This window comes from Pan troglodytes, chromosome 1, assembly GCF_028858775.2.
Source record: "Pan troglodytes isolate AG18354 chromosome 1, NHGRI_mPanTro3-v2.0_pri, whole genome shotgun sequence".
In the NCBI taxonomy this organism is placed as follows: Eukaryota; Metazoa; Chordata; class Mammalia; order Primates; family Hominidae; genus Pan; species Pan troglodytes.
This window is the reverse complement of record NC_072398.2, coordinates 138,027,908-138,052,716: the sequence shown is the minus strand read 5'-3', so window position 1 is coordinate 138,052,716 and position 24,809 is coordinate 138,027,908. Positions and strand designations below refer to the sequence as shown.

Here is a 24,809-nt window from a genome sequence, read left to right as displayed (position 1 = left end):
TTTAGAATTACTGAAGTACATATATTAACTACTTTTAGTTAAAACTAAAAAATTTGTTTTATAATATGGAATTTGATATGTATATCTTAGTCATGCTTTTTTTTAGGTAAAAATTTTGCACACTGATTTGAAGTTTAGGAAGAATTTCTTGATTTGTAGCTTTGAGACATGAAGGACATCCTATTTCATATCAAATAGGATATCAAAGGGCTTTTTGGGGGTTTATGGGATATCAGGGAGAACATAATGCATGATTTAGTTTGTAGTTTTAAAATCTAGGATATTATTGAAATTCAATTGATGAATTTTTGAATTCATCATTTGAGTTTTAAATGTTAGATATTGGATTATCATACAAATTTTTGATAAGTTTTCTGTCAAATACTTTTTTTTTAGATGAAATCTGAGAGAAAGTGAGTGATGTGTACATTTGATTTTTTTTTTTTTTTGGAGACGGAGTCTTGCTCTGTCACCCAGGCTGGAGTGCAATGGCGTGATCTCAGCTCACCGCAACCTCCGCCTCCCAGGCTCAAGCCATTCTCCTGCCTTAGCCTCCTAAGTAGCTGGGATTACAGGCACCTGCCACCATGCCCAGCTAATTTTTGTATTTTTAGTAGAGATAGAGTTTTGCCATGTTGGCCAGGCTGGTCTTGAACTCCTGACCTTAAGTGATCCGCCCACCTTGGCCTCCCAAAGTGCTGAGATTACAGGCATGAGCCACTGGGCATGGCCACATTTGATAAATTTTAATAAACTGATTAGTAATCAGAAAGTAAGGGGTAAGGCATTAGAAGTGGCTATAGTGGTTTTTATAATTATCTTAATATTTAATACTATAATACATTTGTTTAAAAATTCTTTCTAGCCATTATTCTTTTAGCACTTCATATGCAGATACATATGTATACCTGTTAGTACATTGTCTGCATTACATGATGAAATTCTGCAGTAGTAACTTGATGTAGACATTGGGTATATATAATATAAAAACTCAAGTTGTGTTTATTTCAAATGCTGTCCTTTTTAATTAAAATTTAAATTTTAGTGTTTAGATTTTATTTGAGAGGCTGGAAATATAAGAAAATGAAAATCACATTTAGTATATTTTTCAAGAAAAGAGTTCAGTTTATGAATTTTGGGTGTCCCAGCTCCAACTGAACTTCTGAAACATACTAGAAAAAATTTGCTTCAGTAATAATACATGTTTTTATTTCTGTAGCCTATGAGGTAATGTCTTAGAAAAAAAGAAAAAGTTTTGCAAATTATTTCCACTTTTTGACCATCAAATTTATTACTAAAACAAGAGACTAATAATTTCTTACTGTTCTTTCTGTGAATTAAAATAAGAAAATATTCAGACTTCTTAGATGAGACATCTCATTCACAGACTTTGGTAACTGACAGATTGAAGTTAAGGTTTCTAATTTTCTGTATTTTATATTTTTGTACTGTAATTATAATTGGATTTTAGGGTGAGTTTTTAATAATAAAGAGATGATAAAATTTATGCTAGTTTATCATGTTTATTCAGTGTTTTTCATTTAGTTTACTTTCAAATGTTTGTAGTGATCAATAAAAAGGTAACATAAATAATGGGTCATTCCAAATTATTTGAATAGAAAATTTTTGATAAACTAAAAATGAATTACAAATTGAATTTTGTCACTAATCCAAATTTAGGTTAACAAAAATTTACTTTTGTTTATATTCTTGTTCCAAATCTTATAAAATGCCATTCATTATTTTCAGAACATGGGAAGTAGTGTATGCTAAATATAATGTTTATATTTTATAATTGAGTACCTTGGAGTACTTTAGTCATTTTGAACATCAGCTCTTTCTTTCTTTTTTTTTTTTTTTTTAAGAGACAGGACCGGAGAGTCTCTCTCTCTCTTTTTTTTTTAAGAGACCCTTGCTCAGGCTGGAGTGCAATGGTACAGTCATACATAGCTCACTGAAGCCTTGAACTCCTGAGGTCAAGTTATCTTCCTGCCTCAGCAATTCTTGTTATATGTAATATAGACTAAAGCGCCTGCTCTAGAAATTTATCTTCAAAAATGAAACAAAATAGAACAAAGGTTGTGATTTTAGTTTATCTAAAATGTGGAGTTTCCTTCCTCTTGCCACCAGATCAGAGAAAAAATTTTGTAATGATATAAGTTGATTGAGATTTTTTATGGCATTTTGCGTAGGAATATATATTGCACAACTAGGCAGTTATCCACATTTATTATCCCTGAACTTTGAATTATAATTTTACATATGATGAGGCTGGCTAAACTTTAATGGTATTTTTTATTTTAGAAACCTAGTAAATACATATTTACATTTGTAATTACTTGCTGTAATCTTACATTGAATCAGTTGTATTCTGTTTCGTGTATTGTGTCCCCCCCCCCTTTTTTTTATAAAGGAAGCACTGTGACTGTTTTTATTTTAAAGACTTTTTTTTTTTTTTAAGAGCAGATTTAGGTTGTCCCCTTCTGCCACACATGCATTGCCTCCTCCATTATCAACATCCCTCCACCATAGTGGTAGATTAGTTATAATTGATGAAGCTACATCAATACGTCATTATCATCCAAAGCTGTGACTTCTTTTAGTAATAAAAAGAAGTTTCAAAAATATTACACTTTTGGAGATAATATCCTGTCTTACTGAAAAACCAAAATGTAACATTCATGTATCATATTTTTTTCTTAGTTGAATACGGTATAGGATTGTTATGAAGAGAAGATAAAACTTTTGAATCATTTTAGAAGATAATGGTAGTATTACATTGTTTCCTTATGTAGTTTTTGTACTTCTTTTGGCTTGGTACCTAATGATTATCATATAGATTGAGTGTAGCTGTTTGAGGAACTACTATGTTTTGGATTATTTTCTTTGAGATAGTAAAAATACTTAACATTTGAAACCATGATAAACTTTCTTAAGGTTTTTATGTAAAATGAAGTCTCATCTGTTGTATCAGATTGTTTTGGGGAGTTTAAAATGAGATATTAGTACTTTTTGTAATCGCTTATTGTCATTTGTGTTTGATTCTTAAAGTTATTTGAAATCCTAGTTCTGTAATAACCACTCTTCTGTGGTCTTAAATTTTAGAAACCCTGAGGTTGATAGCAGAATAATTTATGGAGTGCTACTTCACTTCTGAGGGAGGTAGGGAGAAAAGCAAAGATGAAACTCAAGAAATACTGTGGTAGAAATGATACTAGAGGAAAATATACAATAGAGGTGGAATAATATTTATAAGTGGAAATTATAAGAAATCTGAACAAAAATACCTTGGGGCTTAGAGTGTTATAATTAGCATATAGTATGGTGGTTAGCAACAAATTACCTAAGTTGTTGGGATACTTAAGCCCAGGTGGCTTGGAACTTAATATTTGTAGTTGAAAGGAAGAGTTATACTATAAGTATTAGTGTGAGATTAGTATCTGGAGAGGGGGGAGCAAAAAAAAAATTATTCTTTTGGAGATTTATATAATAAACCTCATGGTCAGATGGAAGGTGTAGAATATGATGCTCTTCTAATGTAGATTATCTGATTTACACTATAATGGTTGTACTTTTAGTTTGCAAAACACTGAAAGAGGGAAGTCTTTGGCACTTTTATGGTAGCTAAAATATGCAGTTCTATGCAGAGTAGTCATGGAGTGCTGAAGGAACTTAGTAGATAAAATTTCTGAGAAACGGTAGGGAGTAAATACCAAAAGAAAGTAGAGTTCATTGCGATCGTCAGAAAGTAAAAAAGTGGGTTTTAGAAATTAGGAAGTTAGTTTTGCTGTTGACTCAGCAAATTTTCAGATTTTTCAGATATATGGTTTGTGAAGATTTAAAAGGCAATAAGGAAAATCTCTTATTAGAATAAGTCATGTATACCCTTGGTTTCTTTTTTGATATGATTAGCAACGCTGGTTTGTCAGTGTTTTTTTTTTTTATGGTTAGCAAACACTGGTTTGGGCATGATATAGACATAGCTTGATTTCAGATGAGATATTAAAATGTGAACTGGTTAAAGTGAAAATTAAATGGATTTGTAACTAATGGAAAAACAGTAACAAAGTCGGTGCTTTGGAAACATTCTTGAGGGAGACTCTAATGGAGGGCCATAGGGGTTCTGTCTTTGTCTCTACCTTCAATTCTAGAAGGATGACAGAATCAAGAGAAAAGATCTGGAACATTGAGATGAAAACAAGATCAATTAACAGCAGTTATAAAATTCTGCTTTAGCCATAAACACAAACAGTACATGGGTATGATAGGGGATACTCAATTTGATAGCAGTTCATCTGATAAGATTTCACAGTTGGGGTGGGGAGGGGGGACCAGGAAGAAGACAGAGTTAGTCAGAAGCTTAATATGAAGTAACCATGTGATATAGCTATTAAACATTTTAACCTAATCTTATAGTTAGACATAATAATTGCATTCAGATATTTGAAGAGCTGTCTTGTAAAAGAAGGAATGAAAGAGCTCTGGGGAGGAAGATTTTGCCTACTTATGGAATGGGCTTTTTTAGTTGGTGCCTTATCAGCTTTTATCAGTGGCACTAATTAAGCCAAGGTCGAATAAATATCTGTACTGTAAAAGAGACTGCAATATTGGTGGAAGGCTGAATTGGATCTAGGGTCTCATTCAAGCTTTAAAGTCTGATTCTATTATTCCTCCTTTAAAATTGAAATTCTCTATCATTAGACCCTTCAGAAATTACAGTAGGAGTTGGTGGTTTGATATAGGGGAATGAGTACCTAACTCGTATTTAACATTTTTTTTTTAGCACTCAGCATATTGGCACAGAGTGGGCTCTCAGTGAGTGTAGAATGAATGGGCTTATCACTTGAGTTCAGGTTCTAGCTCTCTCACCAACTAGACAGGTGAATTTGAGCAGTTTTAACCTTTATATTTGTTAACTCGTGTAAAATAGAATTGGAGTAGATGACTTACAAGTTTTTTCTAGCTCCAGCATTCTATTTGGCAGATTTGTTTTCTCTCTCATTTAAAGCAGTTCTGAGGCTTGGGAGTTTCAACTGGTAAAGAACATACTGGCTGTAATTTTGAAAGTCAACTGTGATATTTTGGAAGCAGCTTTTTTTTTTAAGGTGTTTGTAGTGTTAATTCAGGGTGGTCCTTTTGTAATTTAAGATTTCTTTGCTAATATGCCCTAGTCAAGAAGAGGCAGAAAGGTCTCTGAGAAAAAGCCCTATTGGAACAAAATAGGGTTTTTTTCTAGAATTAAGTATTTAGATTTTAAAACGGTTTGTTATGATGAAAAATTATTGAGCCATTTAGAGCTGGCTAAAGTCTATAATTGTTATGAAAAGATCTCTCAATTTTACAGTATTCTAAAAAATTATAGAGATTATCGGTTTATGCTTAATGTTAGAGGTACTGGAAAATGGTATGTTTCTTACTACTTTTTGTACTTCCTATTGATATCTGTTAGGAACTTTTATAGTAAATATTAAAATAATTCTAATGTATTATTTCCCTAGGTTAAAGAATTTTTGAAAAATTTAATAACTAATAATACAGTCCCATTTTTGTGGTGTTTTACAGTTTGTAGTTCCTTCATAAACATATTGTTGGATTAATGTAATGAACAAGTAACTAGTGTAGGATTTATACTTCATTTTTTATAAGTGAGAAAATAAGCCTTGAGAGGTTAAATGGCCCTAGGTCACATAATAGTCAGTGAGGACTTGGAATTAGAACTTAGATCTTCTGACTACCAATCAGTACACTTTTCCTCTGCATCACATTGCCTCTATCTAGCACCTGTATATTACTAATTGATGAAATTGTAGTGCGTTAAATTGTTTCTTGATACTTCACAGCTGGCAGACACACCAAAATCTGAAAGATATGAGCATGTTCTGGAGGCATTAAATGATTACAAGACCATGTAAGTTGATTTATTTTATGTATCCCTATGAGGGAGACATTTAGTAAGTATAAGGAATAATGGCATTGTTTAAGAATTGTGGGATTGATGTATAGAAGAAGTCTATACCATTTTAAACTTTATAATGTCCTATTCTATTTTAGTTAGATTAAAGCAGTGATTCTCAAGGATTGGAGGAGGGAGGAGTAATCCTTCTCCTGGGAATGGTGGGTGGGAGACATATCGGTATCTCTGGGAGAATTTAGCCTGTTCCATTGAAAAAGCATATTCAGTAATAACTTCCTTCTATAATGTAATGTACTGAAAGTAAAATAAAATCTTGTTAGCTGATGGGAATATTCAAAAGATAGAGAATATTGTAGGGAATATGGGTTTTTAAAAAGATCGAGATCTGTGGTTATAATAGTTAACACCATTAGTTACAGAAAAGTAATATTTCTAGCTGAGTAGTCTAAGATAATTAAGTGATATTATTTGATATATTCTCATACAGATCTACAGGTCTTCCCCCTACCTTATTTTTACTTTTTTTTTTTAACTCACCACTGTACTAACAAGGATTCCCTTCTTTTTAAAACAGTGTATCTACATTTCTTAGAAACATTTTTAAATGCAACAAATTTTATAAATGTATGTGTTGACTCCAGTAAAGTTTTATATTATAAAATTTTTGTTGGTAATAAGTTGGTGTTTTGAAATTGATAGTATTTCTTCATTAAATAATGTAATTACCAGTGGCTGGATCTTTACACCAGCTCAAAAAGTCATGAGGTACCTGATATGACCTTCTATAATAAAAAGGAAAAAAGACTGTAAAAAAGTCATAAGGTACCTGAGCAGTTATTGTGCTGGTAAAAATGTTTCATGGGACAGTGAATTCTGAATTTCAGTTTAGGGTACCAGAAATATATCTGTTCCTGTTATGGTAGTAATGAGGGATCCCCTTTCTTAAACCTGCAAAAAAGTAGAACATTTTGGTTGGGCGTGGTGGCTCACACCTGTAATCCCAGCACTTTGGGAAGCCGAGGCAGGCGGATCACCTGGGGTCAGGAGTTTGAGACCAGCCTGGCCAACATGGTGAAACCCCGTCTCTACTAAAAATACAAAAATAGCCAGGCATGTTGGTGCACACCTGTATTCCCAGCTACTTAGGAGGCTGAAGCAGGAGAATCGCTTGAACCCGGGAGGTAGAAGTTGCAGTGAGCCGAATTGAGCCACTGCACTCTAGCCTGGGTTGACAGAGCGAGACTCTGTCTCAAAAAAAAAAAAAAAAATTAAAAAGAGAGGGAGAACATTCTAAACAACTGATGGAGGTTCTTGTGGCCAGGCAAGTTTCAGTAGAGCTGAGGTAGATGGAGTTGCTTGGAAATAAGGACCATAGAGACTAAAAGAAAGGTCTAAGGAGCATATTTTGCAGAGGCCCAAGTCCATAATAAACTGGAATAACCCTTCTTTGCCCCAGGTTATTTCCATTTCCAGATCCGGCACTCTAGATACTCCTTTTATTTTCTGGGCCTCTAGGATTTATCTCCTGCTTTCTTTTTCAATGCTGTCACCTATTATTTCTGACTAAGGTTTTTCTCCTTATAAATCCACTCTGAGATGGAATTCTTTTTTCCCTAAATCCCTTTTGAAATATTTCTAACAGATGACACTAAATATGGGAAAGCATATTGGGACCAAAAATATACCATTCTTTGTTCTTCTTTCTTCCTTTAAAAAGTTAGTTGCCATGTTTAAAAAGAAAAGTGGACATGTGCTCTTCTCCTTTCTGGTCCTATCCCTTCCTCCCCATCATATCCTACCGTAGACTGGCTCTGGGGCAGATAAAAATCAAGGAAAGCAAGGGGAAGTGAATTTTTGTAGTATTGGGTGGGCTTTCAAGTATAAGGGCCTTATATATGAAAGTTAAGTTAGGGTCTACTATGTATATGTGTTCAGTTTTTAAAATTTTAGTTAATTTTTTTAAAAATTTAGGTTTATGTCTGGGAAAGAAATAAAGAAGAAGAAGCATTTGTTTGGGTTGCGAATTCGTGTTCCTCCTGTGCCACCAAATGTGGCTTTCAAAGCAGAGAAAGAACCTGAAGGAACATCTCATGAATTTAAAATTAAAGGCAGAAAGGCATCCAAACCTATATCTGATTCAAGGTAAAAGTTGATCTGTGGCTTAGTTTTTCTCTTTAGCTTATTTGTAACTAAAAATGTATGTTATTTAGTCTCCTTAGTATATTTGAAAGTACAAGTGGCAGTTACTCTGATTTTTTTTTTTTTTTTTTGGTCTATCATATCTTGCTTAGACAAGGTATGGAGAGTTGATGCCAGATGCTTGTTTATTTATTTTAGGACTTTGGCCTTCCAGAAATAGACTCTATTGATTTTGTTAGCAAACAGCTTAAGAGTACTAGCCTGTTTGTTTGTTCACTTTTCATTGATTGATTGATTCATTCATTCATTCAGCACAGTTTTCAAGTGCCTTATTATCTAAGTTTTCAAGTGCCTTATTATCTAAGTGCTAGGCAGTACAATGACAGATAGATTTTTCTTCTGCCCTGATGGGGTTTACAAAGGTGATAAGTAAAATAGTTACAGATTATGCTAGTGCCATGTAGGATAGCATACTGTTTTAGACTTTACTGTGGATAGAGATGGGGCCTTTGTACTTTAACAATGAGGCTTAAGGAAGGACTATTTAAGATAATATTTAAATTAAGACTTAAAGAATGAGAATGTTATAACAATGTGAAAAACAAAGGGAAAAACTACTCCAGCTAGCAGAAACAGCAAGTGCAAAGGCTTTGAAACATATTCTAGGAACTCACAGAAGACTGGTGTGGTATAAATGAGGATGAGAGAGTAGCATCAGGTATTGGAAAGATTAGGTGGGGCTTGATCCTGTGTAGGGTCTTGTAGGTCTTACAAGGAATTTGGGTTGTTTTCTAAGAATAATGGGGAGGCATGTAAGGGATTTAATTATCTTTTAGAAATACTCGGCCGGGTGCACTGGCTCACACCTGTAATCCTAGCACTTTGGGAGGCCGAGGCAGGTGGATCACCTGAGGTCGGGAGTTTGAGACCAGCCTTACCAATATGGTGAAGCCCATCTCTACTAAAATTACAAAAATTAGCCGGGCATGGTGGCTTTTGCCTGTAGTCCCAGCTACTTGGGAGGCTGAGGCAGGAGAATCGCTTGAATCCAGGAGGCGGAGGTTGCAGTGAGCCGAGATCGTGCCACTGCACTCCATCCTGGGCAACAGAGTGAGACTCTGTCTCAAAAAAAAAAATATATATTATTTTGGATGCTGTTTTGAGAATGGATAGTATAGAGGTAAGAATAAAAGCAGGAGAAAATTAACAATTGTGTAGGTGAGAGATAGATGATATGAGGGCTTGTGCAGAGGTAGGTGGTAACACTCAAATGGAGAGAAAACAGATATGAGATCTTTATTGGAGGTAGAATTAATTGGATTTGCTAATGAATTAAATTTCTGAAAATAAGGAATCAATTAAATAATGCCCAGATTTCTGGCCTGAGCAATTGGTGGGTGGTTAATCAAGATCTGGAAGAACAGATTTTGGTATGGTGAACGAAGCATTCTTCTGTTTCATATTCATTGAATTTGAGATTCTTATGAGGGACAAACACACACACACACACACACACACACCCTCATACACACAGGATGATGTGAAATACAGGCAATTGGATGTGTAATTCAGGAGCTCATAGGAGAGGTCTGGGCAGGTGATACAAATTTGGAATCTGATTGATAAAGCTATGAGAATGAGTGAAATTACCAAGGGAGCAAGTAGAGAGAGAAGAGAGGGTGGTCTGGGATCATGTCCTGATATCATTTATAAATTTGGAAGAGGTGAAATAAGCAAGGAGACTAAAAAAGAATGATCAGTGAGATGGGAGGAAACCAGAAAGTTTGATGTCATGACAACCAAAAGAAAGGTAGTGTTTCAAGAGAGATAGGTATATTAAAGTGTATTGAATGCTAGTGAGAGGTAGATTAAAATGAAAGAAAAATATTTATTGCATAAGGTATCATTTTGTTATTAGTGACCTTGACAAAAGGAATTTCTTTGAAGTGGTACAGATAGAAACCAGATAGGACTGGGTGAAAGTATGACTGAACCCAGCATTGCCAAATTTACGTGTCAAACTGGGCTTCTCTTGCGTATCAGGGACACAGGCAGATTCAAAATAATAACAGTAGTAAAGGAAAGGAGGAAAGTAGGAAACTATCTTTAAGGATCCTGAATGAGAGGGGAGAAAATGGAAAGGGTATATGTCATCAACACCTAGAAGTTTTCCTATGTAGGGAGGCCGACAAATGGAATGGCAGCTGAAGAGGGGGATAGGACTAGTCAAATGATGGTTTTTAAAAATAGATGGGAGATAGTTGGAACCTGTTTTTGTGTGTAAGTAGGAATGATCCAGTGGAGAAGAGGAAATTGGTATAGGAGAGTAGAAGCCAAAAGAGAAGGGAGGTAGAGCCTGAATGTGGGACTGGCCTTTTCTAGAAGGAGAAACATCCTTCTGTTGAAATGGGGTGAAAGAGAAGATGGGTACAGATGCCAGTTCTGTTGTAGATTGGGCAGTTGGAAATTGACCGAAGTTCTTGCCTGGTAGCCTCCATTTTCTCGATGAAATATAAGGTAAAGATAGCTGAGAGACTTGTACAGAGAGGGGAATTTAAGGGTCAATTAAGGGTATGGAATAGTCATCTTGGAGATAAGGAAATTGACTGAAGTTCTTGCCTGGTAGCCTCCATTTTCTCGATGAAATATAAGGTAAAGATAGCTGAGAGGCTTGTACAGAGAGGGGAATTTAAGGGTCAGTTAAAGGTATGGAATAGTCATCTTGGAGATAAGGAAAATGTCATTACAAAGCCTTGACAATGAGTCCAGTTATATGAAATTTGCAAGAAATTAGCTACTAATTAAGTTTTCTTTGAATGAAGGAAAGAATGCTTATTCTATCACTTTCAGATTTTGTCACTCAGATCCTTTGCTAGCAGTTGCCCATATTATGAATCAGAAAAAAAAATTCCACAAGCTTTTTCATTTCTATCATGATTGTGATAGGATATTCCCTTTGTGGTAGCTATCAGGTCATCTGATGCCACCAGATAAGGATTCAGCTGCTTTCTTTAAAGGCATCCTCAGTTCCTTCTGGACCTTGTGTATAAGTTGTTCCTTTTAGTTTGAGATTACTTTCTTTAGTCCAGGAGTCCTTTGTAAATATTATGTTGATCATTTTACAAAAGAAATGGATATCCCATCCATCTTATTCTTGAGACTTTTGATTATAGCGTCTGGTTCTACTTTGTCCTTCTAGTTCCCCTACTTTCTCCTTCCTCATACTTCCACCTTTATTCCCTGACCTTTTTTGGCATCTGGAGGGATAAGTTTTTTTCCTACTTTCTCCATTCATCTCTTTCTAGGCTATTGTATAGTGTTCTTTTTTCTCTCCTTAATTGAAGTCTCCTGGACAATTTCCTCATAGCCCTCACTCCATTTTATTAGCTTGGCTTGTATACACATTTGTCACTTTCTAACTATATTGTGAACTCTTTAGCACAGGGAACACCTTTGTATCCATATTATCTAATATCATCTTTATATGGTAGCTATTGCTGAGTAAATGAAATAGATATTCTTTCTATATATATATTTTCTTTTTTTCTATAATTAGTGTCTTTGCCTATTGCACTTTTTTCCTTCCTATTGCTTGGTATTTGGCTTTATGTTTAAAAAGTGGTTTTCTAGGTCTTTCTGATTTTTCCTTTTGAATAACTCCCTGAGAATATGAAGGATTTCTTACTCCTTTCTCCTTTACGTTCTGCCACTCTGGGCTTCATTCTCTTTCTGATAGTGTCATTCAAGAATCTACATATATATCTAAAGGCAGCCTTTATGTCTACTACAATGTTAACTTAGATATTTCCTGACTCCATGAAGTTAACTGCTAAATTCATAGTCATTTTTAGTAGTAGATCTTTGAAACATCCTCCAAGTTGTAACCACCTAAAATTAAACTATATAATTGAGCTTTTAGGAGTTTTGAAATCTTCCATCCAGTATAATTGTCTGGTTTTTGTTGTTGTTTTAAAATCTTTAAGTGGTATATATTGTTCAGAATTATATTAAAGAGGACTTTCTTTAAACCTTTCATAATGTAAATATCTTTAAAGTCAAGAAATATTGATTTGGATTAGAATATATTATCTGTGCACTTGACTAAACTTGTGGATTCAACTAATATTTACTTTTTATTACTATTAATATAAAATAATAAAATATATGTATATGTGTCTAGTTACATACATAGAGTCAATGTCTTTGTTTTCTTTATGCAGAGATTAAATGCATAATGGTTTTCCATTTCAGGGAAGTAAGCAATGGCATAGAAAAAAAAGGAAAGAAAAAATCTGTAGGTCGTCCACCTGGCCCATATACAAGAAAAATGATTCAAAAAACTGCTGAGCCACTTTTGGTAAGAGGATATGTTGGTATATGTTCTCAAGAAGAAGGATGCATGAAATAATTGAGAAGCTAGTATTTTTTTCAGCTTACTTTAGAGACATGCTTTAAGTATATATTTTTATTTTCCAGGATAAGGAATCAATTTCAGAGAATCCTACTTTGGATTTACCTTGTTCTATAGGGTAAATAGAAAGTTATTTTCTCCCTTTCTAGGTTTTGTCTTTTGAGTAGATATTAATATTTGTTTGTTATATAATATAGTCGTTACACAATTTAAATTCTTTTGTCTCAGGAGAACTGAGGGAACTGCACATTCATCCAATACCTCAGATGTGGATTTCACGGGTGCTTCCAGTGCAAAAGAAACTACCTCGTCTAGCATTTCCAGGCATTATGGGTAGATATTTTACATTCTTATTTTTTTTACTTTTTTTACTCTAGATTTCTTTTCTTTGTAAAGTGTTGATTGAATAATTTTTTAGCAATTGAAAGTGATGTAAGTTGTGTCTATCAGCTTTTTGAGAGGTAATCCATATGTAGATCCCAATAGTTGTTAATATTCATTTGAAATATTTTTGCTTTCTAGAGTACAAATGTATTTTTCATGTTTGTGTGGAAATTTGCTGTGTACACAGAGAAAAAGTATACCATTGTTTAGAAGCTGTGCTCGTTAGGCTTTTTAATGTCTCTGCTACACAAGTGTTCTTTGCTTTAGGAAGATATGATTTTTTTTTTTCTTTTTAAGAGACAGATTCTCACTCTGTTGCCCAGGCTAGAGTGCGGTGGCACAATCATGGCTCATTGCAGCCTCAAACTCCTGGCTTCAAACAATCCTCCCATGTCGGCCTGTCTAGTGGTTGGGACTACAGATTGTGCCACCACACCTAAGTAATGCTTTTTTATTTTTTGTAGAGATGGTTTTGCTAATTTGCCCAGGCTGGTCTTGAACTCCCGATCTCAAGTGATCCTCCTGTGTTGGCCTTCTCAAGTGCTGGGATTACACGCCTGAGCCACTACAGCTGGCCAAGATTTGATTAAAAAAAAAAAAAAAAAAATCAGACACCTAAATCCTTTTGTCCATAAAATGATTTTAAACTTAAGATTTTCATCAATAGCAGACTCCCCTCTGATATCTTATTTAATCCAGCCCTTCAGAAGGACAATGTTTTTGTTTATTGTTTATTTTTTTTTGAGATGGAGTCTTGCTCTGTCACCCAGGCTGGAGTGCAGTGGCATGATATCGACTCACTGCAACCTCCGCCTCCCGGATTCAAGCGATTCTGGCACCTCAGCCTCTCATGTAGCTGGGATTTACAGGCGTGCGCCACCATGCCCAGCTAACTTTTTGTATTTTTAATAGAGATGGGGTTTCACCATGTTGGCCAGGCAGGTCTTGAACTCCTAATCTCAAGTGATCCACCTGCCTCGGCCTCCCAAAGTGCTGGGATTACAGGCGTGAGCCACTTTGCCTGGCCAGGACAACTTTTCTCTAAAGCACATCATGTCAGGTATGAAAAGGTTAATCTATTTGGGGTCAGAGCTACTATTTTCAAGTTTTATACTTCATTCTGTTTAAATTTTGTTCATAATTCGAAAACTGCTGTTATAAATTATGCAAAATTCTACATTAAATGCTTAAAGTGTAACCCATTTATTAATGAATTCTGAATAATCAACTTTTTGGGGGCCTCTTACTAGATACTCTGCTAAGCTTTTTACAAATACTGTCTTATTTAATTCTTAAAACAATTTTTTGGCTGGGTGTGGTGGCTTATGCCTATAATCCCAGCACTTTGGGAGGCCAAGGTGGGAAGATTGCTTGAGGCAAGAGTTTGAGATGAGACCCCATCCCTACAAAAGAAAAAAATTATCTGGGCGTGGTATTGGTGTCTGTAGTCCTAGATAATCAGGAAGCTGAGGCGGAGGATTACTTGAGCCCAGGAGGTCAGGGCTGCTGTGAGCCATGATTGTGCCACTGCACTCCAGCCTGGGCAACAGAGTGAGACCTTGTCTCAAACAAACAAAAGAGAACAATTTTTTGAGTTGTGTAAGTCCTGTTGTTCTCATTTTACAGATGAGGAAAGTGAGACTTAGGGGATTTCAAGTAACAAGCCCAACATTGCATGTTTAGCAAGTATAACAGAGCTGGGTTGTTAACTTATACAGTATGACTGTAGGTCTTTCAATTTAGTTGTTGTACTATATTCTCCTTTTATTATAAAATCATAAAATAATTGAATTTCTGTGCTGAAAAGGACCTCACACATTATCCAGTCTAACCCCTTCACTCATTAAGTGAACATAGAGATTGAGATTTGAATTTGGCCAAGTAATAGAGTTAGGGATAGACCCAGGGTACTCTGACTGCTAGTTTGTGCTTATTCTGATTCTGGTGTATTACTTCACTAGGCCTAGAACTGGTAATAAGAGAACCTCTATTCTAGTTCCACTCTTTAAGGACATGGAGCAGTGTCATAGATGTAGTTTGTGCTCATTAATTATTTGTTCTAATGAGCAAATGAATGAGCTCTTTTAAATGATGAGATTATTGGCAATACCTGATTTATGAGTAGGGCCTCTTTGTAAGAATTTTCCTTGTTGGCCTCCTAAGTAAAAAAATTACCCTAAACTTACTAGTAGTTAAGGAAGAAAAGCTCCACAAAGTTCAGCTCCAAGAACGTGACAAAATCTAAAGTAATGAGCGCAAGTGATAGTCCATTTATATAGCATTTATTGTTTGGGTTTGGCTCATTTTTATATCATCAAGGATATATGGTATAGTAGAGTAATCCAGAAAAGAGAACATATTGTATGGGCATAGGATGCTAAAAAAGCTTAGTAGACAATTCTGGCCTTCTCTGTTACATAGATTATCTGACTCCAGAAAAAGAACGCGTACAGGAAGATCTTGGCCTGCTGCAATACCACATTTGCGGAGAAGAAGAGGTCGTCTTCCAAGAAGAGCACTCCAGACTCAGAACTCAGAAATTGTAAAAGATGATGAAGGCAAAGAAGATTATCAGTTTGATGAACTCAACACAGAGATTCTGAATAACTTAGCAGATCAGGAGTTACAACTCAATCATCTAAAGAACTCCATTACCAGTTATTTTGGTGCTGCAGGTAGAATAGCATGTGGCGAAAAATACCGAGTTTTGGCACGTCGGGTGACACTTGATGGAAAGGTGCAGTATCTTGTGGAATGGGAAGGAGCAACTGCATCCTGACTGTAGGACTGAACATTATGTTCACTGCACTCTGATTTTCTGTAGGTACAGTTCAAAGCCCTAAAGGAGTCTGGCTTTTACTATCTTTCTTAAAAAAAAAAAAAAAAAGTCAAAAAAATTCAAAAAAGGGGATGATACTAGCCTTAACATGTACCTGTCAATGTTATGGATATTGTCATAAAAAGGTATCTTTTAAAAATCAGAACAGAGACTTAATTTTTTAAATCTTAAGATTTGTAGAATGTTTCTAGGATAGGATATTAAAAATGATTGAAACCCATGCATGGTGTTAGACAATTTTTCTAATTATTCCATTGAGTCAGTTTTTTGTGATTAGTGATTATCAGAGCAAACATCATGTAGATAGCACAAGTATTTGGAGAAACGTTGTTTGTTTTGTTACCAAAATGTTGGAAAAATTTATTTCAATACCTTTTAGGTTTCATAAAGTGCAGTGTATATAATGCCTACTGGAAGACTGTAAAATATTGAAATTTTCTTTCAAGCAAAGTGTAAAAAAATATATTGAGCCTGTAAATTGCTCTGTGACTAGACTTCATTGTCGTCTTAATATATTCTTGCATGTGCATATATATACACACACGTGTATATATATGTGTGTGATTATGTGACCTATGCAATACAAATTATGGGAATGGGCAGCTTTGGAGTATATATCCCATAATTCTTTTTTCAGGAATAGTTGCAGTATTTACACAGCAGCATTTCTTCTCAGGCTTTTATTGGGTGCTGTTGCTTGCTATGTATGAAGAGAAATGTGTCAGACAAGTTTAGTGTGTTCTGAAGAAGGGTGTGAACAACAGTGTTCATGGGCTTTTAGAATGCTTTTCACTTTTAGTCCTTGTAACTCAGCTGTTCAGTACCTAAAACAAATTCAAATAATATGAACATTATCTCCTACTAGAAGTAACGTTTTCAAGTTTTCATGGCACATTATGATTGTAAATGTCTCTCATTTTTAACAGTAAGTCTATAGGAGTCCCGTGAAGATTCCTGAAATGTCTGTAGTAACTGTTAGTCATGTTTGAATAAGTGTAGTATGAACAAAGTATTTTATTGCACAGGGTTAACAAACAGTATGTTGCCAGCTGAGGCTACTGCTGTTTTATTACAACATTACCTCTTGTTTTTATAAAGTGTACCAAGATTTAAATTGATAACTTTATTTTACTTGTAAAAAAAAAGTTTCTTTTATCACCAGTGTTAGAGTTGTCTTCTGTTTCTTTTTGTTTTGTTTTATTTGTTTTCCTTTTTAGCCAAAGAGTGAACAGAAGATTTTCTTATTTTGGTGGCTATTCAATTTACTTTTAAAAGTGATTGGTGGATTTTAGACTAATTATGGGGGAATTTGCCGCCAAAATAAAAAATATGTAAAGTGTAGTGATTACAGAGTGGTTAAAATATGGGTTAGTACTTATTTATTCCATTAATTGATTATTTGACTGTTTATAAAGAAAGTTGCTTTATTTCTTTAAACATCTTCAAAAGATGATCCTTTCTTGTCACATTATAGCCAAAAGAAGCAGAGAACTTCATTGTCTGCATTTGGTTCCTGGTTGGCCAGGTATAAATGAGCTTTACAAAAGTGCAAATTAAAAACTGTTACTTCTGTTTACCTCCACCAAAACTTGATTTTCCCCTAGCTATTAATTTAAGGTTGCCTTTCCTGCAGCTGCAATATTTTGAATAACACACAGAGTTTGTGTTGATTTTTGAATGTTTGTTTATATCTAGGGGTAATGAAAAATGTAAATCCCGTGTATCCTTATTCACTCCACCTGTATCATTTCATTTTCCCCAAAGTCCTTTAATTCTAACTGAACACCAGCAGTATTTTTAGAAATTTTTCTTTAACATACTTGGAAGATGATTTATCCAGCTGAACTGTCTTTAGACGTAATTATTGTGAATGTCTGTTTTATTTTCTCATGGTGGTTCACATGGCTCTGATGTTCAGTTTGTGTTTTTGGAATTGCTTTACTTAGAAATTAAAACAGACCAACATTAAATGTGTGTATTTTTTAAAGAGCTATGAGTTTTGCTTCTGTATTTGCTTGAAAATACACACTAGTGCAGTAGTTGACTGCTTTTATTTAGCTAGGGTGGTAAGGATTTTCTAATTCCACTGCTAGTATGTTCACTTGAATTAATCTTTATAAAACTTTGCTTTCATTTTCTTCATCCCTCTTATAATAACTATCACATGTTTATCTTAAGTGGTCTTAAAGTACGTTTAGTGAGCATGTACACTTTATATTTGAAAGACAATATATCTCTATTGTGTCCCCAAACTTTAAAAAATTCAGACTTAATTTTCCAACTATGTTTGCTTCTTACATAGAATTGTTAGGGTTCATATAAAAGGATTTCCTGGGCCAGGTGCGGTGGCTCACGCCTGTAATCCCAGCACTTAGGGAGGCCGAGGCGGGTGGATCATGAGATCAGGAGATTGAGACCATCCTGGCTAACACAGTGAAACCCCGTCTCTACTAAAAATGCAAAAAAAATTAGCCTGGTGTGGTGGCAGGCGCTTGTAGTCCCAGCCACTCGGGAGGCTGAGGCCGGAGAATGGCGTGAACCCTGGAGGTGGAGCTTGCAGTGAAGCAGTGAGCCAAGATCGCACCACTGCACTCCAGCCTGGGCAACAGTGTGAGACTCCGTCTCAAAAAAAAAAAAAAAAAAAAAAGGATTTCCTGTACTTTTAAAATAAGTTTTGCCCCTAGGCAAATAAAAGATATGGAAACAATATACCTTAATCATTGTAATTCCATTTTTATTCAAAACAAATACATTTTTATAAATATTCTGCTACTAAGTGATAAATGTGTATTCCTAGACCCTTAGACCACCAAACTGGAGCCAGAATATAAGCTATCAGAGTTACTCTATAAATTCTAATATAGGGGTGATGAAGCCAGCTCTTGCTACATATATTTTTTACTAAATATTTAACAGAATTGAATGTTCACTGATGTGTTAGAGTTGAAGGTGCCCCCGGCTTTTTTTTTTTTTATTTGCAAGATATGTCCAAGTATGCATGGTTGTTTTCTATAATGTGTATGTTGAGTATATCTCTATTATCTGTGTTGGGGGTAGAACTAACTGTTTTGGGCCACTTTATTGAGTTTCTACTAGGTACTATTAAATTTTGGTTGGAATATGATCTGACTTAGGCAGTTCTACCAGACTGTTTTACATTGTGGTTCTAGAGTTGTTTGAATGAGGATGTGATGACTAAGAAGATGCTCATGCAGTGTTGGGAAACAGTTTTGTTTTTTTGTTTTTTTAAGCCCTGTTTTTGTGGGGAGATTTTTCTTAGTTATATTTGAGTACCTCAATGAATGTACACATCACAGTCCGCTTTGGTTTTTTTTCTGTGGCAGTTGATCAGTCATGTTCAGAAAAATAAAAACTGGACAGTGAAATGTAAGGTAAGAACTTTATCTGATTATGGATTCTTTTCTAATTGGCAGCAGTTAGAAAACCAGACGTCTGTCTGATACACATTTGGAAATGGAAGAAGCTATGAAAGCAAACTAATAGGTTCTCTGTAAAACAAGTAGATGGGCTCCAGGTACAATATTTGTAACTTTTATAAAAATGTCTTGGAGTAATAGCTAGATTGAAATATTATGCTTTTTTCCTCTTCCCTCCTCTCATTTCTGCTCAACAAAATCCCTCTTTGCCAGCTCCCCTGGCGGTTTTCTCTTTGTTGGAGATGATAAGTGTATAAACTGTATTCTTAGTAACTTTTTATTTGTCCTGCATCTTCAGAAAATGTGATGTGTCATTCAAGATACCTTTCCCTGGATTTAGGCAAGGAAACAAACCATTTTAACTTTCACAGATGATAAAATATATTTTTGGATAAAAATATATCCTGCTCGGAAATCAGTCTGTTTTCTATTCTTTGTATTTACTAAAAGGCGTCTAATCCATTTTTTCTCCTAACCCTATGACATGTATTCCCAGTGTGGGTGATCACATCCATAAATGGGCAAAAATTTGTTTGGGGAGGGGACAAAAAACCTTAGATAATGGTCTGTGGCCCTCCAAAGTCCAACCCATCCAACAAAAATCTTTATGTCTTAGTATTGCTCTCACTGAATTTTCTTAGGTGTCACACAGGCAGCTTTGACAGTCAGTTAATGGAACTATATATAAAATATGTATAATATCAGTGCTACAAAACCACGGCAAATGGATGACTGTGCTTTGAAAGACTGCTTGATCTTTAAAACGTATTGTGAGAGGTGGTTTGCACATGCCTGTTGGCTGTCACTGGCACCCTTGTGGATATTTATGTTTGATCCTCAGTGCTTTTATGTATGGCCTGGGCTTGAATAATTAAATAAAATTAGTTTGTATTCTATTATTTTAATTCTAACCGAGGTTATTTACCCCATCATTAAATGTCAAATGCTAAAAAGAAAAAATGTTGACAATATCTGAATGAATCTCTAGCAGCTAGTTAAAAGTAATTTTTTCATATCAAGCAGAAGTTAAAAGTAAGCTCACCAATAATAGTTTAAGAAATTAATTGGCCAGGCACAGTGGCTCATATTTTTAATCCCAGCACTTTGGGAGGCCAAAGTGGGAGGATCACTTGAAACCAAGAGTTCAAGACCATCCTGGACAACATAGTGAGACTCTGTTTCTACAAAACAGTTTTAAAATTAGCCAGGCATGGTGGTGCATGCCTGTAGTCCTAGCTACTTGGGAAGCTAAGGCGGGAGGATTGCTTGAGCCCAGGAGTTCAAGGCTGCAGCAAGCTATGATCATGCTATTGCATTCCAGCCTGGGTGACAGAGTGAGACCCTGTCTCTGAAAAAAATTTAAAAAAAAAAGAAATTAATTTTTTTCAAATGTTTTACTTTTGCTAGAAAATAGGATTTTTGAATGATTTTTTAAAAATTGGTTGCATTGCTTTTCTGAATTTATATGAGTTGCTAATTTACATGTGTAATTTGATACATTATAAAATGTTATAAATTTAAGTCAAGTAAGTTAATAGCAGCATCCTGGATTAGTAATGTATCCTTAGTGACAGATTATAATTAGTGTTTTAATCAATAAGTGGCACTTGAATATGTTGTCATTAATATTGTAAAATGTAAGGGGTTTTTTTTGTATACAGAATTTGGGATGACAATAAGCAGATAAGAGATTTTGTGAGAGGTATCCTTGAATATTAGCTTTTTTGCTTGAGGAGACATGGAAGCTTAAGGAAATGAAGCTTGTTGGAAAGAGTTTTGGAAGGGAAAGCCTATGGGTTCATCAAAGACTTGTGGAAGCATGGTTTTGGTTTCTGTATCCCTTTGTCACCAAGTTCCTGCCAGAATCCAAGAGCGTATTCTGTAACAGGTCTGTTGATTTTTAAAAGGTTTATTGTAATTTTGCATAACCTTATATCTTAGATATTTTGTGTTATTTTAACTTGGTATGAATTTTCCAATGAAGAATTGTGTCATTAGAGACCCATTCTTTATAAACTATAGTTTGTTCTGTAAGCAACTTTTAAACCATCTGAAGACCAGAAACATTGAAAATACCTTTTCGTTGAAGCATTTCCTAGAAGGTATTAAATATTTCATGCTTTTAAAAACACCATTTTTATAATATACTAACCTTTCCTACCTTTCTACTGAGAGATTATGAAGATTCATTATTGTTCATTGCTATAACATGTTGTGCTACTCACGGGAATCTGGATGTAGGTTGGGGAATCTTACCCTTAACACTTAATGACTTAGGCTAGGTGGTGCTTTTATATTTTTCTGCTTTTCACATATCTTCTGTTGGAATCCCTATGTTAATAATCCATGTTTATTTATTCATAGTGCACTGAGCAGCTTTCTACTCTCCCACATAGCTTCTGAACATTATTAATTAATTTGTTATAGGCTGGAAAGAATTAAGGCTTTCTGGGACAAGTAATCACATGAATAAAGTTCAAACCTTTTACAAACCACAGTTCTGATTTTTTAGACTATGAGGGTTTGAGAGTGATTTACTTCTGAAAAAACGTAAATGGCTTAAAAATATTGTTCACCACTGGAAAGATATTTTTTTCAGTTTGTTATTCTTGCTTTCTACTTTATGAAATATAAGTGGTTGAGATATTTAGAAATGTGGCTGCTGGATAATTAAGCTGTGACTATAATGTAGGCTAGAGTAAGTTGATTATTTTGTAGCTCTCTAATTGGTCTTCACATTTCCTTAACACATGTCCAGACACAAACTGCCTGGCCAAACAGCACCGTGGTTTTCTGTCAACTGAGAGGTAGTGTAAGAGTACTGCTAGTGTTGGCTCATGTATGCTGTGTGTTGTTATGAGAAAGAAAAAACAGTGTTTTGCCTAGTAGGGACTTGCCATATAAGAATAGTACTATTTTAGAGAACAGCAAATTGCCATGACATGGTTTTGTTTCATGTATATATTTAATAGGCATAAAAGAGGCCCAAAGGAATAGAATGGAGATGTTATTAGAGTAGCAATTCAATATTAATTTTTACTACTTTATAGGTTAAATGGATACAATAATTGATATTAGTAATTTGCTTAACTTTTTAGTCCTTTAAGTGCTGAAATTGTTTATCTACAACTAAGAATGTCAAGCTTCAAAGAATTATAATTAATTTCTAAGATAATTGTTTCAAGTAATATTTATTAAATTTGATTTGTTTCATGATCTTGGGTAAATAACTAAATATGTAAAATTAAGTTACCTGTACTGGTTTGCTTTTATATGGAAGGTAGAATTTAATTGGTTTTAGTAGGGTCACTCTCTATATTTTTGAAATAATTTTCAAAAATTTGAAAATATTTTAAAACTAAGGACTTAAAAAGTACTTGAGACTTAAGTGCATTTATTTATTTATTTATTTATTTATTTAGAGATGGTCTCGCTCTGTCACCCAGGCCGGAGTGCAGTGGTGCGATTTTGGTTTTTACATGTGGCAACTCTTTGAATAATATTAAATATTAACCTTGGACCTACTTAGCAGTTTCTTGAAAGCAGTGTTCTCAGCCTTCAGTGTTTTTAAAGGTAGTTATATGTATATTTAATTTTCTAATTCAAGCCCTCTATGGTTAAAAGTAGCTTGGATTGGATTTTCTTTTTTCTTTTTCTTTTCTTTTTTTTTTTTTTTTCGAGACAGTCTTGTTCTGTTGCTCAGGCTGGAGTGCAGTGGCACGAGCTTGGCTCACTACAACCTTTGTCTCCTGGGTTTGAGCAATTCTTGTGCCTCAGCCTCCTGAGTAACTGGGATTACAGGCGTGCACCACCATGCCCAGCTAATATATATATATATATTTTTTTTTTTTGAGATGGAGTCTTGCTTTGTTGCCCAGGGTAGAGTACAGTGGCACAACCTTGGCTCACTGCAACTTCCACCTCCTGGGTTCAAGTGCTTCTCCGGCCTCAGCCCTCTGAGTAGCTGGGATTACAGGCACCCGCCACCACACCTGGATGATTTTTTATATTTTTAGTAGAGATGGGATTTCACCATGTTGGCCAGGCTGGTCTTGAACTCCTGACCTCAGGTAATCCGCCCACCTCGGCCTCTGAAAGTGCTGGGATTACAGGCGTGAGCCACCGCACCTGGCCATTTTTTGTGTGTGTTTTTAGTAGAGACAGGGTTTTGCTGTGTTGGCCAGGCTGATCTTGAACTCCTGGCCTCAAGTGATCCACCCGCCTTGGCCTCCCAAAGCACTGGGATTACAGGCCTGAGCCACTGTGCCCAGCTTCAAGTGGTTTTAAATGTAATTTACATTTATTTTGGGACACTTTCTAAAGAACCTATATGTTGTTTGTTATAATCAAATTTTATCTGCTACTTGAAGATGCTAGTTTTCATAGAAAAGCAGAATTAACAAAACAATCATTTATATTTGGAATTTGAGGTCTACATTTTTGGTTTAAGCTCATGGCAATTATTTTTGTAATTCCTTTAGCATACTCTGACTTAAAAAAGCCCAAGCTGGATAACTTAGAAATAAAGCATAAAGGTAAAGGGAAGAACTGGATTAAATTTTTTGAGAAGGAGTCTTGCTTTGTTTCCCAGTGGAGTGCAGTGGTGTGATCTTAGCTCACTGCAACCCCAGCCTCCCTGGTTCAAGTGATTCTCCTGCCTCAGCCTCCCCAGTAGCTGGGACTACAGGTGCATGCCACCACGCCTGGTAATTTGTTTTTGTAGTTTTAGCAGTGACGGGGTTTCACCGTGTTAGCTAGGATGGTCTCAATCTCCTGACCTCGTGATCTGCCGGCCTCAGCCTCCCAAAGTGCTGGGGTTACAGGCGTCAGACACTGCGCCTGGCCTAAAATTCTTTATAGAGAATAAGCAAAATATAAGGCCGTATCTAGTATTAATGTCCAAAATGTGTAACCTCACCATTAAGAACATTAAGACATAGATTGGGCTGGGCGCAGTGGCTCACGCCTGTAATCCCAGCACTTTGGGAGGCCGAGGCAGGTGGATCACGAGGTTAGGAGATCAAGACCATCCTGGCTAACACAGGGAAACCCCGTCTCTACTAAAAAGACAAAAAAAGTAGCCGGGTGTGGTGGCAGGTGCCTGTAGTCCCAGCTACTCGGGAGGCTGAGGCAGGAGAATGGCATGAATCCGGGAGGCGGAGTTTGCAGTGAGCCGAGATCGCACCAGTGCACTCCAGCCTGGGCGACGGAGCAAGACTCCGTCTCAAAAAAAATTAAAAAAGACGTAGATTGTACTGAAAATAACCATCATAACATAGAACTTAATTAGGATCATTCTCTTTAGAAATTGCATGAATTTTAAAAATTGTTGTCTAGGCCGGACTCAGTGGCTCATGCCTGTAGTCCCAGCAGTTTGGGAGGCCAAGGTGGGTGGATCACTTGAGCCCAGGAGTTTGAGACTGGCCTCGGGCAACATGGAAAACCCATCTCTACAAAAAATGCAAAAATCAGCTGGGTATGGTGGCACACGTAGTCCCAGCTACTTGGGAGGATGTAGTGGGAGGATCACTTGAGCCTGGGAGGTGGAGGCTGTAGTGTGCAGAGGCCACGCCACTGCACTCCAGCCTGGATGACAGAATGAGACTCTGTCTCAAAAAAAAAGTGTTTGTGTGTGTGTGTGTGTGTGTGTGTGTGTACGTACACACAGCAAGAGAGAGAGAATAG

The 24,809-nt window shown here is 35.6% G+C and overlaps 1 protein-coding gene across 8 annotated transcripts in view; it reads left to right on the top strand.

Annotated features, from left to right (window-relative positions):
* The window catches only part of MTF2 (metal response element binding transcription factor 2), a 60,029-nt gene extending 42,353 nt beyond the window's left edge, over window positions 1–17,676 (top strand). For 7 of the 8 annotated variants that reach the window (XM_513565.8, XM_063816750.1, XM_003308216.6 and 4 more), the window contains 6 exons: window positions 5,841–5,908; window positions 7,886–8,056; window positions 12,305–12,410; window positions 12,530–12,582; window positions 12,693–12,797; window positions 15,270–17,676. In XM_513565.8, coding sequence (XP_513565.2) covers window positions 5,841–5,908; window positions 7,886–8,056; window positions 12,305–12,410; window positions 12,530–12,582; window positions 12,693–12,797; window positions 15,270–15,627 — 861 coding nt within the window. In that variant the 3' untranslated portion in view covers window positions 15,628–17,676. The remainder of the gene's footprint in view (window positions 1–5,840; window positions 5,909–7,885; window positions 8,057–12,304; window positions 12,411–12,529; window positions 12,583–12,692; window positions 12,798–15,269) is intronic. The other variant, XM_001153874.7, reaches the window with a different exon arrangement.
* The last annotated feature ends 7,133 nt before the right edge of the window (window positions 17,677–24,809 follow it).